The sequence below is a fragment of the Polyodon spathula genome, chromosome 17 (genome assembly GCF_017654505.1).
Source record: "Polyodon spathula isolate WHYD16114869_AA chromosome 17, ASM1765450v1, whole genome shotgun sequence".
NCBI classification, from domain to species: domain Eukaryota; kingdom Metazoa; phylum Chordata; class Actinopteri; order Acipenseriformes; family Polyodontidae; genus Polyodon; species Polyodon spathula.
In genome coordinates, this window is record NC_054550.1 from 29,130,121 (window position 1) to 29,147,479 (window position 17,359).

General features: G+C 37.9%; 1 protein-coding gene across 6 annotated transcripts in view; it reads left to right on the forward strand.

Annotated features, from left to right (window-relative positions):
- Positions 1–17,359, forward strand: part of LOC121330250 (disheveled-associated activator of morphogenesis 1-like) — an 81,968-nt gene that overhangs the window by 19,090 nt on the left and 45,519 nt on the right. For 5 of the 6 annotated variants that reach the window (XM_041276611.1, XM_041276612.1, XM_041276610.1 and 2 more), the window contains exon 2: positions 16,553–16,774. In XM_041276611.1, coding sequence (XP_041132545.1) covers positions 16,592–16,774 — 183 coding nt within the window. In that variant the 5' untranslated portion in view covers positions 16,553–16,591. Of the gene's footprint in view, positions 1–11,069; positions 11,121–16,552; positions 16,775–17,359 lie in introns of those variants that run through there. The other variant, XM_041276613.1, reaches the window with a different exon arrangement.

The window sequence follows — 17,359 nt, forward strand, 5'->3', positions numbered from 1 at the left end:
TTATGCCTCACTTTTTAGGGAGTGTGGTACTTGCTGATCGAAGTGTAGAACTCTGTTTCTCTTTGTGCAGACTTGTGGTTCAGGAGATTGACTCAGTGAAGAATGTATTGGGTGAGCTATTATAAAAAGGTTTGAAATTTGTTTAAAAAAAAGGGGGGGGGGGGGGGGGGGGGTCAATGACTTACTGTACTCCCCATGTTTAGTATGGAAAAATTGATTCATGCAAGAGATTAATTTTAACTGAATGGAATAAAAACCTACATACATTTTTTCTTATGAGGTGTGGCAGTAGCAGAGGCTTGAGGTTGCAATTTTGGTGATGCAGTCATTATCTGTGATTGTCAACTGTATCTTCATTTTGTAGTGGCCAGTTTTTTTGTTAGAAGATATTTGGGATATACATTTCCAAGTAGACACAATTTAGGACCAAGCAAAGAGCAGGAACTGCAATGCTTGCAGCTTAATAAATTATCATTCTAAAAAGATGTTCAATATCTGCTCGACGTGGGTGAAAGGCTGGTGGCGAGTTGGATCGTGTCTCATCATTGTCTGTGGAACCGGTTGACCTTCGCTGTTTTAGGTGTAAACAAACTAACAAACCTCATCACTCTGTCTGCTGGGTCTCATAGCTGTTGCTGAAGAGGAGATAGTTGCTGGCAGCTCATAGAAAAAGTGCATGCTTTGCAGCTGTTATCCGGTCAACAGCCTAATCATTGTGGTACTGTTGAGTGCTGATGTTATATGTATTGCTTAATTGATGGTTCCCCAGGCAAATTTGATTAGATAATTAAATTAACTGTGAGGTTTATTTATAAACCTTTTAGTTTAGTTTTTTTTTTTTTTTTTTTGGGGGGGGGGGGGGCTAATTCTATTTAATAAAATGTATGTTTCTTTAATCATTGCTAAATATTTAATAAATTGGAAAGTGACATATTGACACATGCTGTATTTTTACCACTGACTTTTTAAAGCAATAAGTGTGTTGCAGACATATGCAGTTGTTATATTAAGGATAATTAAGTCCATTCGTTTACAGAAAATCCTATTTTATAAATCACTCTTCAGCAAATACTAGGAGCAGTGGCATGTATGCTTTAAGCTGCTGAGCATGTACATCAAGCAGCAATCACCATGGCAACTGTAGTAGAGGGCCTTCTTGTATTGATGTACAGTACATATATATTCAGTAAAACTCTCTCCCATTGGCTCAGCAAATTCATTAGAGGCTTATCTGGAAAAACTCATTACTCGCATTCTCTCGCAATCTTAACAGCTTGTCCTCTGGGATTAGTGATGAAATGGGAAGCACTGAAATGGAAAAAGCCTAGCAACCAAGGAGGGCCTGTGTAGTCAATAAATCAAGGTCACAGAATGGAGGTATATGAAAAATGAACAGGATTCAGCGAGGAGGAAGGCAAAAAAAAATAAATATAAGAAATACTGAAGGAATTTTAATTCTGTGCCTTTAATGATCAGTGGGCATTTGCTGCCTTGGGTAACTTGTCTTCGTAGTTAATGAGGGACACCAACCATGTGAAAGGAAGATGATGAGATTCCAAAATGAAGGATATGGTGTTTGAGCTCATGTATTATGGTGCCTGTTTTTTAGGGGAACAAAAACTGACAAGATTTAGAAGTTTGCAAGTCTGTTTATTTTGGGTTTTGCATCTTGCTTTCTGTTCCGACTGCATACCGTATATTTTATCCAGTGTTATAGGACATTATATCTGTGAATTTTAGGCAACTTAGGCTGGTTGTCTTGGAATCGCATCAGTGGAAGAGTATGGTGATGAAACACTTAGCTGGCAACACTATACCTGATCTGTAGATAAACAGAAGGCATCATAACTCAGGCCAGCATATCCAAAAAGTAATTTTATCAGATGCAAACATTGAATGGTGTTTGGCAAGACTGTAGTTACTCCTGGTTAAACTGTTAAATGTATTTTGGAAAAAAAAATACTGGGTCCAGAAAGTAACTTGCATGACTCCCATGTATAAAGCTGTAATTGTTTGTCCCTGTCTGCTCCCATTATCTTGGATTCCCTTTAACTACTGGACAGAGACAATATGATGGGGCAAATAAATAAAGGAGCAGGATGAAAATACACTTCCCTGGCTAGAAAAATATACTGTATTGCTAGGCCGTATTTGTCGTCACAATTTCAGATTCAAAATAGAAATGAACTTGATGGATTTGGCTGGGTGACACTAGTACCCATGACACATGAATCACATGTGCAAAGAGAATGCAGGCCTCAACTTCCTATCTAGTGGAGTCTTGTCCTTGTCCACATTATGAAGCCAACATTCATTTTGTCAGCCTTTGTTTACAGAAACCTGACTGGGTTACATAACTTTTTAATATCATCCGTAATGACATTTACTAACATAAAATAAGTATGGAAGTCACCCGTAGCCCTTTATAAGAGTTAAATAGGTTCATGTTCAATGCAAAAATCTGTTTGTTTTGGCTACTCTGTTTCTGCTGCAGATTTAAAGGGAAAATGCCTCCCAGCTTAACTTATGGAATTGGACGCTTCCTGTAGCCTAGCTGGGCTGAATGTCCCATTCAGTGGCTCAAAATGATATCCTCCGTGCTTGATCCAGTGCAGTACTGACTCGTTGTACTGTAAATAGGCATAAATCTCTTAAGGTTCTTAGAATGACTGCTGCTTGCTATATGCAATATTTAACATAATACAATTAGCAGACTAATTACTTAAAAGGTGCGATATCCCTAATGGGAGACCTGATTTTAGACTGGAGATTGTATTATATATAACAGTATTTTGAAATGTCTTCTCATTGCTGTAATCTAGAGAGATGATAAAGGTTGATGCAGCTGGGTGATGGATTTCTATTGACAGAATTGGTGGGTGTTTGAACTGAAGATATGACCGGCAATGCAACCCCTCTGCTGTCTAGTCTGCTATGCTTAATGCTGATAATGGTAACCTGATATTCACGGAGGTGGGTCTTAGGTGATCGGATGATAATTTATATCATTTTTTTTTTTTTTTGTGCTAAGTCCACAAAAACAATTCCTTACCTCACCTGGTTTATAACATGTCCTTCACCACTCACTCCATATCACCCTCTGTGAGTGTTTTTATTGCTTTGGCCTCCTGTCCATGTAAATGGCTCATGATGAGTTTCTAAAGAATATCCAAGCTGAAGATCTAGCTATGTTTGTAAGACACTTAGATATATGTTTAGAAGTAAGCTGGGAATATGATGAACAAAAGAGCAATATGAAACCAAGCAAAGGAGCCATACTACATAACCCCCAGTTATAGTGCTTTGTACTCCGCGTCTGAAGTCTTCAAAATGTGGTTCATGCTTAGCTTCTGGGAGGGGCCGAGGATCTTATCTCAGCTTGGCAGAAACCATAAAGGAGGACATCCTTCCTCATTCCATCTCTCCATGAATGTGGAGGTGCACTATTACCCCCCCCTGTTGTGGTTGCATTGTCAGCCTGGTTTCTGTTCCTCATACCGAGGGCTAATTGAAAGAAACTCTGAAGATACATTTAGGTACAGTATGTGTTGTCAGATGTACGACAAGCATGCGTGACTTGGGTACGCCATGAAAGTCTGTGACATGATTGTAGGCATTAACCCTTTCATCCACACAGCTGCTTAAATGTCTCTTTACTGCCTCGTATGAGGATGTGCATGGAAGGGTTAACCAAAACCATTCCACTCCAAGGCCATGATCTGTTTTAATTGATACTTTAGAGTTGCTTGATGCCAGGTGTGACGTCACAGTCCTGTTTACATCAGAAATGATGAGACAACCATTCAGGGATTTCTTTCATTTAAATATGGCAAGGATTGCCCACAATATAACGAACATACTGTATCAAACTTTTGCTTGTAAAAATGTAGCCCTTAAGTTATTTTAAACTAAAATCATACAGTTTGTGTTTGGAAAATGGTTTATTAAATTATTCTAATCCAAACACATGGCTTGGCTGAGCATAAAAAATACATTCATTATGTGCTTTTTAAAAAAACAAAACATTAAAAGAAATACCAGCCACCATTTCCAAAAATAGTGCTGGTTTAGCTGTCAGTGTCTGATGTTGTCTGAAGCCTCAGGCCTCAACATTTTCTACAGTGACTACTTACAGACTGTTTTTCATAAATGAGTCAAAACTGTCAACCAACTGGCTTATAAAGTAGCAAATGCCCAGAAACAAGTTACTAAAAAGACAATAACAGCTTTTCAAGGATAGGAGTGAATGTCAAATTGTGAATAACAAGTTCTACCATATTGCACCCTCAATACCAAATATCCACAAAGTTATATCTTTATATCTGCTAGATCAAATACAGAGAATGAATGTATCATTATAGCTCACATTAACTTTTTTAAAAATGTTATTATTTCAGTGTGTTTTATAGTTATTGTTAGTAGCAGTAGTTTTTTTTTGTTTGTTTTTTTTGTCCAAAAAAACTTTTCTTATTACATTTCCATTTACCTTGCCTTCTCCGATCAGTGGCTATGGACGAGCCAACCTCCACTGATCTTAGCCAAGAGGCCAAGAAGCAAAACACTTTACCTATTGCTATACATGCAAGTCTCAAAGCTATATTTTTCTAGTGGTTAATATTAACTCACCTTGAAACATCTGAATTATGGATGAGCCAAATCTGCTCACAATAGAGGTTAAGGCTTCTATCGGAAGAGACTAAACCTGAGGAAAATGAGATTTATCACATGAATTAGGACTATATGACACTACCCGTTGCATTTAAGTATGCATATCGGCAACTGAAAGCAAACCATTTAAAATGGTTTTAACCAAGTTTATAGCATAATAGGGTACAATACAATGCTGTGCTCTAGGGCTCAGTGGTTCTGATTTTAATTCTACATTTGCCACTTGTATTTACTGCCAAGCTTATCATTTGTCTACAGCTTTGTCTGAGGAAATTTTAAAGCACATTAGCAGATCTGCCATTTGCGTTTTGCTAACTGGTTAGACATTGTGTGATGCTTTAAGTGAGCCCTCCATTTTGATGGGGAGATTCGGGTATACATGTATGAGGTGGTGTGGTCTGTGTTTTGTGTTTCACGTGACAGCTCGTGGATGTAAAAAAAAAACAAAAAAAAAACCCCCCATATATATATATATATATATATATATATATATATATATATATATATATATATATATATATATATATATATATAGACAATGTTACGGAATCGTTTTCGCCAAACCTTGATGTTTGCATTTTGATTTGAGAGAAATTAGAAGCATTTACTCTGGTAACGAGGGTGACAAGGATTTGCCCACAGCAGTTTCAATGGAGGTGCGCTGTTTCCACAGAAGCAGTTACTGTGTCAAATATAAGAATATCTCAAATGTTTAAATGCAGAAGGATTGACTGACAGAGAAAAAAAAAAGATATCTTGCAATATTTGCATAACACAAGAAAAACTATTTGCACTCCATCCAATAAGGACATGCAGAAAAAAAACAAAATGAATGCAGCACTTGCACAGGCAAGCGCATGCAATTCAATGCAACAACCATAACAAACAATTCATTCAGAATAAATAATATTAACTGGAGAGCATGCAGTTAAACTTCATCCCCCATGAATTAATTGACTGTCAGGTTGTAATGTTCCATTTTTGTTTTAAAGCTACTGCCCATTACAACAAAAACAAAAAAATACAAGATTGTGGCTCCAAGCTCAGAATATGCACATAAGCACATTTAAAAAATAATACGCAATTTAGCCGTCCAGCAAGTAAAAATGATTAAACTGTATTTATCACCCTTTTTGAGAGAAGTGCAGCAATGAGATCTGCTGAGTTTTAGTATCCAAATTAAATCTTCATTGTTGTAATGCACATGGGAAAGGTAGGCATTTTTTTTGTTTGCAGACATTAAAGGTTTGCTGACAAGGTTTTGTTTTACTGGTATGTTAGTGTCCACCCCCTCAAACGTCACGATTGTGTTTTGGGGTTAAATTATTCGACTTATACTCAAGCAAGTACGGTATGTTGCAGATTAGGAAGAAATAGCATGGCGTGGAAAATGCTGAATTAGGTCTGGTAACTGGTAAGGAATTTCACAGCAACCTCAGTTATGTACTGTACAGGATTTGAGTGCACCTCACCTGGTCTGTGGGCTGAGCCAACTGCATTGCTCAAGAATTAGGGAGTAGGGGCAGATTCTGTTCAGTGGAATTTATTTTTATGTACCTCTGATGCCGCTGCAAGGCTAAGTGTGTTTGTTTCTAAAATTAAATGCTTGTCAGTGCTTGTGACTCCAGCAAATTAAACTACTTTAAGTTTGCAGCCTGTGATTCTATGTAGTCCGTTTATATTCCGAATAGGAGTCTATCTATGCAACAGCTGGACAAATAAATTTTTTTTCATAAACTCTACCTTGTTTGAGATTTGATTGCTAATGCAACTGCTAGTGTAAACCAGTTTTCCTCCATGGTACCTTGGATCACCTACAAGCTCAGTTGTGTCTCCTTGATAACTCGTGTAATATTAAAGTCTTATTGGAATAGTAGAGTTATGTCGTCAACAGAGGAAAATAAAACATAATCTCACAAAATCTCACATACAGCATTCATTACCATTTGCTTAAACTAAACAATAAATAGAAACCAAAAGCCTAATGGAACTATGTTATGATAACGTACTGTACTGCTTGTTCTTTTGATATCTGTAGATTGAAATATTGCCCTGGTGAATAAAAAAGAAGTACTGAAATGCTGGGTTTGTTGTCTGTCTCAAATCTGTATTAGTTAAGTGATTTTATTTTTCAACTATTACAAACATTAATCCAGTATCGTGTTCCCTTGTATTTGCATGTTTATTCTTGTAGTAAGTCATCTTTAAATACAAGACTAACATGACAACCCTACTGTTAGAATGTCAAGTATTTGGATTGTCTTTGATTTTGGGAAAGGAATGATTCATCTTTTTCAACTGTGTAAGGCACTCTACTGAAATATTAGTGTATTGTTTTTGATAGTGGACTATGTGGGATACTTGCAAATATATTCTGAATGACAGGTTAATGACAGGTCATGACTGGAAGGCATCTACCTGGATGAGTTTAATAGGGCTTTCTTTTAAGAGGGGACCAGAAAGGAAAATGTGAAAGGCTTCCTTTATTCTCTTTGCTTGCTTTTTCTGCAAGATGACATTCTGCTATTTCCACTTTCATCATGCACTCCTGCTCCCTCCCCGTATATAAAGGTATGCTGTAAAATGTACAGGCATGAAAAAAGCATGTTTTACATGGCTCCTTCAACTGAGCAGATTCTCCAGTCTGGAATTTCTCCAGTCACAGCAGGTCTATGGAAACCTGAAACATTTATCACTCTTAGGTCCACGCCCTGCTGAGTTTGGTGCTCCACAATGCAACATGATACATTTGGCACGCAGCAGTGTGACTGACTTATTGGTGCCTTTAACCCTCCCAACTTACTGTAAGTTGAAATCGAGCAAAATTAAGTGAAACGGAGACATACCACCAAAAGGTAGAGAGTCAGTTTTGATGGATTGTTTTTTATAGTTAAAAAACAAAGAAGAAATACTCTGATTCAGTAAATATGACTACCACTTTCTGTGGCCTTGCTTTTACATTTCTGGGTGCATTAGAGATCATCCCCATTTTACAATAGAAAGCTTTTTCTTATAAATATCAGCTGTTTAACCTCAGACACTGGAGTGTGTGCACAATGGACAATGGAGCCACAGGTAAATAACAGTACAGTTTAAAAGTTATGATTAGGAGCAGAAGGTGTCAGCACCATAGCCCTTATGACCAAAGAACTATACCATTCAAACTACTTACAGGTATAACAAAAGCAGTTTGGTACATGTATGCAGTAGGAGCCTAACAGTAGAGTATGTTACTTCCAACGTTGTCATGGGACTGAGTATTACTTGCAAGGTTTTCAGATTAAGTTTTAATATTTTATGTTGTGAAACTTAGTGTGGCAGGCTGGCGAGTGGATAGAGGCCCAGAGACAGACTGCAGTTCAAAAAAATAACTATTTTATTATAAATAAACAAAAATAAAGTGCACAAGGGCAAAATAACAGATACTCAAACACAAATAAAGCAAAAACAAAACTCACAAAAATAAAGTTTCCAGGCTGGGCAATGCCTTCACTGGATTTAGAAAATTCAAAAACCACAAAACAAACACCAACCTGCTTCCTCAGCTCCCTCTCCCCCAATGAGAAGCAGAGGCCTCCTTTTATATCAGGGGCGCTGATTGATCGTTAATCAACCTAATCAACTAATCAAACCCAGCTACCTGAACATAATAAACCCAGGCAGGTAGGGGAAGTTAACCCCATCCCTGCCAATTTCTAAAGAGCAGAGCTTTGCTCTGCCACACTTAGTTATGTATTGAACACATAACATGTAAATGCCCAGGATAGGAACTGAAGGATATAGATTTCTTTTCAAAACCAGATAAGAGGTATGGCTGTTTTGGGGGCCACTGCTAGAAATGTTTTTGCAAATGCCTGGGATCTCTGACTTTTACAGATCAGTGCCCTCCCAGAGACCTTAGACTCCCACTTTACTTAGTGTGAATGGTTACATGTTCAATATCAGGAGTGAAGTTGGTGAGTTTCAGCTGAAGAGCACCACATCTGATAATGTTGATATGATTTCTTTGCTTTGACAAAATTGTGCATCACTTGGCTGAAGCCTTGTTCCATTAAGTATGAGGTAGAAAAGGCAATCATCAGGAGCTTCATCTTCCATAATGCCTGATATTGATGACCATATTCAGGCCACGTAACATTGAAGCGGGAGGAATTGAATGTGGCTCTGGCTTCAAGATTTTGCAGGTCCACTATATTCTGCAAATCAGGATCACATTTCTTGGCTGTTATGGAAAATGGCTGCACTATCCATTCAGGAATATTGAGCAGGCGAAGATCTTGGAAACTAATCCGTATGTCGTCTTTCATTTGAATGATGTGATTGACATGTGAGAATGTGATCATCACTAAGTGAATCGGAGACCTGAAAAAGTAACAATAAATATATTTCAGATGTCTTCTTCCTCCTACAAAAAACTGACTTATTGTTAACCAGTTGGAGTACACCAGTAATAGTTCACATTTTATTAAGCAGGTGAAAGCAACTTCTTTTGCTCAACAAACCATACATTTTAGATGGCAGAAATTGACGAGAGAACAATGTGCATGGATACACATTGGGGAGTTTCCAGAGTGCGGCATGCTGATATTGAGGCAGGCTCGCTAGGCAGTCCTGTTTGGAGATACAATTGACAGGCTACTGTAGCTCTACATACAGCAGCTATTGGAGCTGCTGCTCTCTGTTAGAATTGTAAAACTGGTATCCTAAAAAAAAAACTACTTTGATTTGACCCTGACTTCCTCATACAGTCCTCTCAAGAAGTTTGAACTCAAGCAAGCGAAGTGCACTATACTCATAAACTCCCTCTACAACTGTCTTCTGTGGTACCTACAGTCACCCTCCCTCTATCCTGCTGTTGTATTGGTCAATGGAATATGTCCAAGATCTCCCCAGGTAAGATTGATCCTCGTGGCTGCACTGAAGTGAGTATGCTACCTGCAGAGCTGACTGTTTCCAAAAGTGAAGCAAAGTATTGCCTGAAAGAAGCTAACTGACCATGATTTTATTTTCTGCTGAGGAGCCAATGGGGAATTTGTGGTTCTCGTGGCCTTTCATTTGTGGTCAGGAAAGAGTAGACACTTTGTAGTCCAATTGATTCTATTGTTCTCTGGGATTTGTTCAGAGGCTGCCTGCACTTTTATCCAGTAGTGCACATGGTACAAATAAAGAACAAGATACTGTACCATTGATATGGGCTGCTTGCCAGAACTCACTTCAGACTGACAATAAAAATTCAGCTGTAGGAATTTTGTTTGAAGCTACACGAATGTGAAAGAAACCGAGAATAGACCAGAGCAGAAAATAAGGAGAAAAATAAAGCAGCTTTTTGGAATTATTGTGTACATTATCGAATGCACAGGAAATGTTATTTCCCAAATAACAAAGCAGACGCAAGATATTTGCTTTTGCATAGGAAGTTGATGACTCCTTCAGTCATCTACAGCTGTTTATATTAAATTCACGGAAATCAGTAAATGTCTGTTACTGTGTGCAGTCATCTGACTAATATTGTGAACGTAATCAGGAAATGGAGACTCACCAATGCATGCAATTACTGTACTGGTACTGGGGATAATATTAGGAAAGAGGCACACGAGGACCACAGTTAGCTTAAAGCGGAGACTGTATGTAAAATACTGCAGCTGGGAACTAGAATAAATGATTGCAGTATATTCAGCATGGGACTTGCTTGGGTTTGTTCTGCTTAATTATGTCTATTGAAGTTCTGAATGGAAAGTGCAGGCAGCTTTTTATTTTTTAAGGAGGTGCCCCTCATTATTACAGCAGTGGTGTAAAATACAAACCGGTGCAGATTAACTATATTGCATGACATATTTATATGGTATCTAAAGGTAATAGAAATTGTAGGTAATATGCATAGGCAGATACTTTAGTAGTTGCAGTTCTTATCAGTCAGTGTATTATGTGTTGAGTGATTTGTTATTTGAATAATCTGCATGGGATGCAGAGATGGTGCGTCTCTCACCTTAAACATACATAAACAAAATGCTTGCTCTGCAAATACCTGTATTTAAGTTGTAATTTTTTTAAATGCAATTCCTTAAATATGTTGTTTTTTTCTGGATCAGCCTTATTGTAGACATTGTTTTTTAGAAGAGTACCTCCAGACCAAATCTCAAATGAACTGGTATCTTAAGAGCTCAGGAACACAACGATAAAAGAAAAGCAGACACACTGATTGTAATCGGTAAGTCTCACAAGATCTGAAGAGAAGTAGATTGCACCGCATTGTAGCTTGTATGATCAGAAAGCATAAAGAACTTGGCGGAGCTGTGGGTGTCTAGAATGTTCTTGTTTTAGGTGTTGTAGACCGGGGCTGGTAAGGTGTTTCAAGCTAAATCAGGATATCTCTGTCACTCTTGCAGGGAATAGCCATGGCAAGAAATCAGTCAGTAGAACCAGAGGATTGTGACAGACCATCAGAAATGCTAGTAAGTTATTTTCAGGTCATTCACTGGAGAAAAAAAACAGTAATTCCACAGGAATGCAGTACAGTACATTACAGTTAGAGTTTTAGTCAATGATACAGATTTATTTGGTAGGTCAAACCTGTGGAGTGCATTTCTGCTGATTTTATCTGTCATATGTTAAAGCTTTTTGTATACATCCTGAACATCTACTCTTCCAAAAGCAGGAATGTCTTTTAGTTTTCTTTGTACTTACCTTCAGTGATGTGCTTTTGGTGGGGTGTGTTGTAAATATTAGACTTGTGTTAATGGCTTGTGTTACTAATTCCGCTTGGCAGAATATAGAAAGGATGGATGAGTTTTTGACTCTGTAAAAGCCTCTGGAAGCATCTGGTCTCCTAGCTTATCTCCATCTTGCCTGAAACATGAGACCGACAACAGGGGGGCACCAGATGGCTTCCATCTCCATTTAACTCCTAGGTTGCCAGAGTTTTTGTCTCTGAATCACTATTTCAGGAAAAGCACATTTCTGACAAAAACAAAGAAGAGTCATTAAGGTTAACAGCTTGAATAACTAATGATATATATATATATATATATATATATATATATATATATATATATATATAGTATATATATATATATATATATATATATTATGTGTGTGTGTGTGTGTGTGTATATATATATATATATATATATATATATATATATATATATATATATATATATATATATATATATATATATATAGCCTTACCAATGATCCTTCAACAGTGGGGTTTTTATCCAGAAAATGTGACAGCAACTTTAATGGTTCACAGGTGGAGGCCAATGGTAAGGTAATTGTGTCCTCGTTAGGGCAATTTCTTTCATCGGTGCAAACTGGGAGCTTCCACAGCACAGGGGTTGAATACTTATGCAAGCAAGACATTTCAGTTTTTTATTTTTATTAAAAATATTTCCCAACATAAAACCAATGTCACCTTACAATAATTGATTCAGAGTTTCAGTGTTTAAAAAATAAATATCAAACGGAACGAAATTTCAATGTACCATTTGTAATTCAGTAATATGAGAGAATTGGTCAGGAGTCTGAATACTTTTGCAAGCCACTGTATGTATGTATGTATGTATGTATACATACACGTGTCATGATATATGTATAATATATATATATATATATATATATATATATATATATATATATATATATATATATATATATATATATACTGAGTGTACAAAACATTAGGAACACCTTCCTAATATTGAGTTGCACCCCCTTTTGCCCTTAATTCGTCGAGGCATGGACTCTACAAGGTGTCAAAAGCGTTCCAAAGGGATGCTGGCCCATGTTGACTCCAATGCTTTCCACAGTTGTCAAGTTGGCTGGTAGTGGATCTCTACTCCGAATAGCTCGTTCCGTCTCATCCCACAGATACTCAATTGGATTGAGATCTGGTGACTGGGCAGGCCGCTGCAGTAAGCTGAATTCACTGTACAGTTCCTGGACAATCCTAGCCTTGTGGCATGGGGCATTATCCTGTTGGAAAAAATCCATTAGCAGATATATAGCAGGATACACTGCTGCCATGAAGGGATGCACCTGATTGGCAGTGATGTTCAGGTATCCTGTAGCATTCAAACGTTGCTCCACTTTTATCAAGGTGCCCAAGGTGTGCCATGAAAACACACCCCACACCATCACACCACCACCACTAGCCTGCAATGTTGACACACGGCATGATGGATGCATGTACACATGTGGTTTTCTCCATACCCTAGTCCTCCCATCAGTGTGAAACAGCAGGAACTGGGATTCATCAGACCAGGCAATGTTTTTACAATCCTCCAGTGTTTTTGTTCCTTAGCCCACTGCAACCGCAGTTTCTTGTGTTTTGCTGAAAGAAGTGGAACTCTGTTAGGTTGTTGGCTGCCATACCCCATTCGTGTCAAGGTACGACGAGTTGTGCATTCTTTTGTGGGTCTTTCGGCACCAGTGTTGTACTGGACTGTCAGTTGCTCTACACAATTCGCGTCAGCCTTCTTTGGCCTCTTTCATCAATGAGTCATTTTCGACCACTGGCCTGCCGTTGGCTGGATATCCTTTGGGTGGTGGACCATCCTTGATACACGTGGGAAACTGTTGAGTGTGAAAAACCTAGCAGCGTTGTAGTTCTTGACACACTCAAACCGGTGCACCTGGCATCTACTACCATACCCGTTCAAAGGCACTTAAATCATTTGTCTTGCTCATTTACCCTGTAAAAGGCACACATACACAATCCATGTCTCAGTTGTGTCACAGCTTAAAAATCCTTCTTTAACCTGTCTCCCCTTAATCAACACTGATTTTGATCAGGATTTAACAGGTTACATCAATAAGGGATCATAGTTTTCACCTTGTCAGTCTATTTCATGGAAAGAGCAGGTGTTCCTAATGTTTTGTACACTCAGTGTGTGTGTGTGTGTTTGTTTGTATATTTATCTATCTATCTATCTATCTCTGTCTATCATAAAAATCAGTGTAGAAGTCACCCACCTCCCATTTTGAGACAACAATTTCAGGAAAAAGCCTATAGGTCACACTGGTGTATAAGTTGCTCCTGTGTGTGTGTGTGTGTGTGTGTAGCTTTTTTTAATTTAACATTTGTCATTGTGAGTCTACTTGTAGTAATTGAGTGGCTGTAAATGCAGAGTGAATGCAAGAGTTTGTGTCAGAGTGAGCCCAGGGAGAACACCTGCACGTCTGAAGGAAACTACCACCCAGTCTGGGGCAGTGAATTACTGCAGCGAGTCGGGGCTTGGAGGATGTGGAATGTGCTGCCAGGCTGCTTTGTTCCAGAGGACAGTGGTACTGCACTACTTTGACTTTAGTTCTGCAGGGCAGGGCAGGGGTGTGTGGGTAACCATGTACCTGCTGTTAGTTGAGAAAAATATGTTTACCCTTGTTGCAGTAGGAATCATCTGTCCTCATTAGATATATGACACAGTATGTTTTGGAGTAAGGTTCATAGTCATTCATGTTATGACTTGCAACCTTCCTGTTTTGTGTCGACACATATCTTGTCATAAGCCAGGTTCAGCCTGAATTTTGTCTTTGATATTTTGTTTATCAGGTCAGACAGCAGTCAGTTAGTGCTTTTTTAAAAAGGGAATGCAAAATTTGAGAATTCTCTCCTAAAAGTACAAGCTGAAGCTTTGTTAGCTCTTTTGCAACCCATCCCTGATCATTGACGTTGCCCAGCATGTGACTCGAAATGACATATTTTACTATCAACATGTGACCCTGTATTGTACCGCTTCTGAGAAATTCACATAAAGATACTGACTATTTTGTATTAGACAGTAATTACTTTGGATTTATGTACAGTGCTGTACTATGGCTGCATTGGTTGCTGTGGGAAAATATGCCTAAAGTCAAACTCACAACTCGCCTTCGACTCAGAGAGGCAAAGCTCAGGATGCAGATACGGGATCAATACCGACAGAGCAAATCGATTGCAGCCTTGGCTACATTTAAACTGTTTGCTAATTTCTTAGCATTGTATCTGAGGAAATCCACAACCATTTTATTTCCAAAGATTTGCAATGAGAAGAAGCTGCGATTTAATTGGGGCGTCCACAGAGTGATATAGCCCTTTGGACAACAGAAGAAAAGAAATTAGGATATTTGAATGGCCACGTTTTTCTTTTTCAGCTGTGAGTGTACTGTGCTGCATTTCACCAATTATATTGAAAACTGGGCTAATTTGTTCAGACTTGGTGCTTCAGCGTGACAGAAGTATTTGTGTGTGACAGAAGCTGATTGGCGGACAGCAGTCTTGTCCTTGTATTGTAGCCACAAGGCATAATTATTCAAAGCATGAGCCAGGAGAAGGACGTCTGTGGGTTATTTGTGTAATTTGTGCTGGTTGATCCCTTTACACTGGTGTCTTTTATTGTATATAATGTTACACAATTGTAACATACTTGATGTTTTACTATATCCTTTTGTGTTGACCACTTTGATATCATTATAAATAATGTAATTAGTATAATATATAATTTAATACAGTTATTGGGTTCAATGTTCCCAGGTAGCAATATTAAATGGCTTTTGACAACTTTTGATTGATAATAATATTTTACCTTAGGGTGGCTTTTTTTATTATTATTCGAGAGGCATGCACATTTTCCTAGCAATCTTAAGCTGGTTTCTTATCTCCCATGGTACTTTAAGAAGACGAGTTAAAACAGTGTCCGGAGATCATTTTTTAATACAGTAACATGAAAGACTTGCTGTGTATATGAACTTATGCCAAAATACAACAGCTCTCATATGGTAGCTTTAAACTAGAGTACCATATAATGTAAATTAATTGAACTCAAACCATTGTTGTAAGTTCTCTCAAAGGTTGTTCAAATACATACCTGCAAGTTGAAATCTATTTATGAATGTATGATAACACTTTGTCACTGGTATCATCACATAGTAATGTATTTTGCTGCTGCTGTATACCGGCAGGTCTGTGTTATGATGAGCAATCTTAGCAGATGCCGTTTATTAAATATTAAAATCACTACTTCGACAGAGAATACATGCATAAAAAAACAAATGATTAGTCCTGTCCGTCATACGCCCTTTGTAAAAGCTTTCTGTCTACTTCCCTGGAAAAGCTGTACAGTTGCAGTAATACAAAAAGTGCAAACACTGAACCTAACAAACAAAGTGCGTTAAGCTTGTTCTGAGCTGTTTTTGCCTGATTGTTTTTTTTTTTTTTTTTTTTTTTTTTACTGTTACATTTGTTGCTTAAACTATTTACAGGTAACAGTTACAGGTACACGTCATAAATCAAATGAATGTGCACGCACTAGCCTATCATAAAAAAAAAAGAGAGAAAATATGTTTGTAAAATATTTTGCATGGCCTGCTCAAAGCTAATGGTGTACGATGACACTTCAACATGTAGGGAAAATTTTGATAAAAAATAAAGGAATTATGGCATATATACAAAAGGGACCAAAAACAACACAAAAACAAATTCATTGAAAAGCGTGCAAAAAGAAACAAAAACCCATTCAAATTATTGTGGAACGAGATGGGGCTGTTCACTGTGGCTTGAATGGCCAGCACGGTGGTGACCATGGCAACATAATCCTACACAGGTCTGATCTCGTGCCTCTGATCCACAACACGAAAAACAAATGTATCTTTGTCGGAAAATAGGTCCTTGTGCCTTCGCTCTCGCCATTTATCTTATTCTGTAAAGATTTTGTGGCCTTGCTAAATTTATTTTTTTTTTTTTTAAAGAATATTTTAAACAAGAATTCCATATTAAAGTGTAACATTCTTTTTGTAAGTGAAATACTACACCTTTACCCCAGATTTATGAAAAGATGGATGCCTAGCGGTATGGACTAGAGAAATGAGTGTGATGTTTGAAAGTGTTTGTGTTTTTCTATTCCTCCAGGAATCAGTAGTTGAAGCTTGTACCTGAAGGATTTGTGCCATGGCCCCGCGGAAGCGAAGCGGACGGGGGATCTCCTTCATCTTCTGCTGCTTCAGAGGGAGCGACCATCCTGAGATCACCTACCGTCTCCGCAATGACAGCAACTTCGCCCTGCAGACCATGGAGCCAGCGCTTCCAATGCCTCACTCGGAGGAACTGGATGCCATGTTCTCCGAGCTTGTGGTGGGTACAGCCAACAATGCAACCTCCAATCTTTATTTTATTTTTTTATCCAAGGCAGTGTGTGTTTTCATGAATGCATTATAACCTTTAAACTCCATATAACCAGTGTAAAAAAAATAAATAAAATAAAATAAACGTAAGTGATAATAGTCACTTGGCCACTGCGGCAGGAAAACTATTTACTGAAAACCGGCACAGAACTATTATGTTAATGGTATCCCGAGAAGAATAGATGTCCCCCTGGTTATACCTTTTAGCTATACAGATTGTTAATGTGTTATCACTCAAAGGCTTTGGATAGCTTGACTGATGATCATTAATATTTAATAACTTTCAATCTTATGCACTTGTCTTTTATTATACAGCTACTCACACTGAACTATAAAAAAATAAGTTACAGAACAGATATTACTTATTCCATGGAATGGCTAACCACCCACTCTGGATGTTCTAGCAACAGCTACTGCACAGTATTAGTTTGTTTGGTCTGGTGGTCGTTGCTGTATGCTTAATGTTGTTATATCTATTCTGCTAAGATTTCTAAATTAGGCCCCAGCAGACTACTAATTAGTATTTGACTGTTTA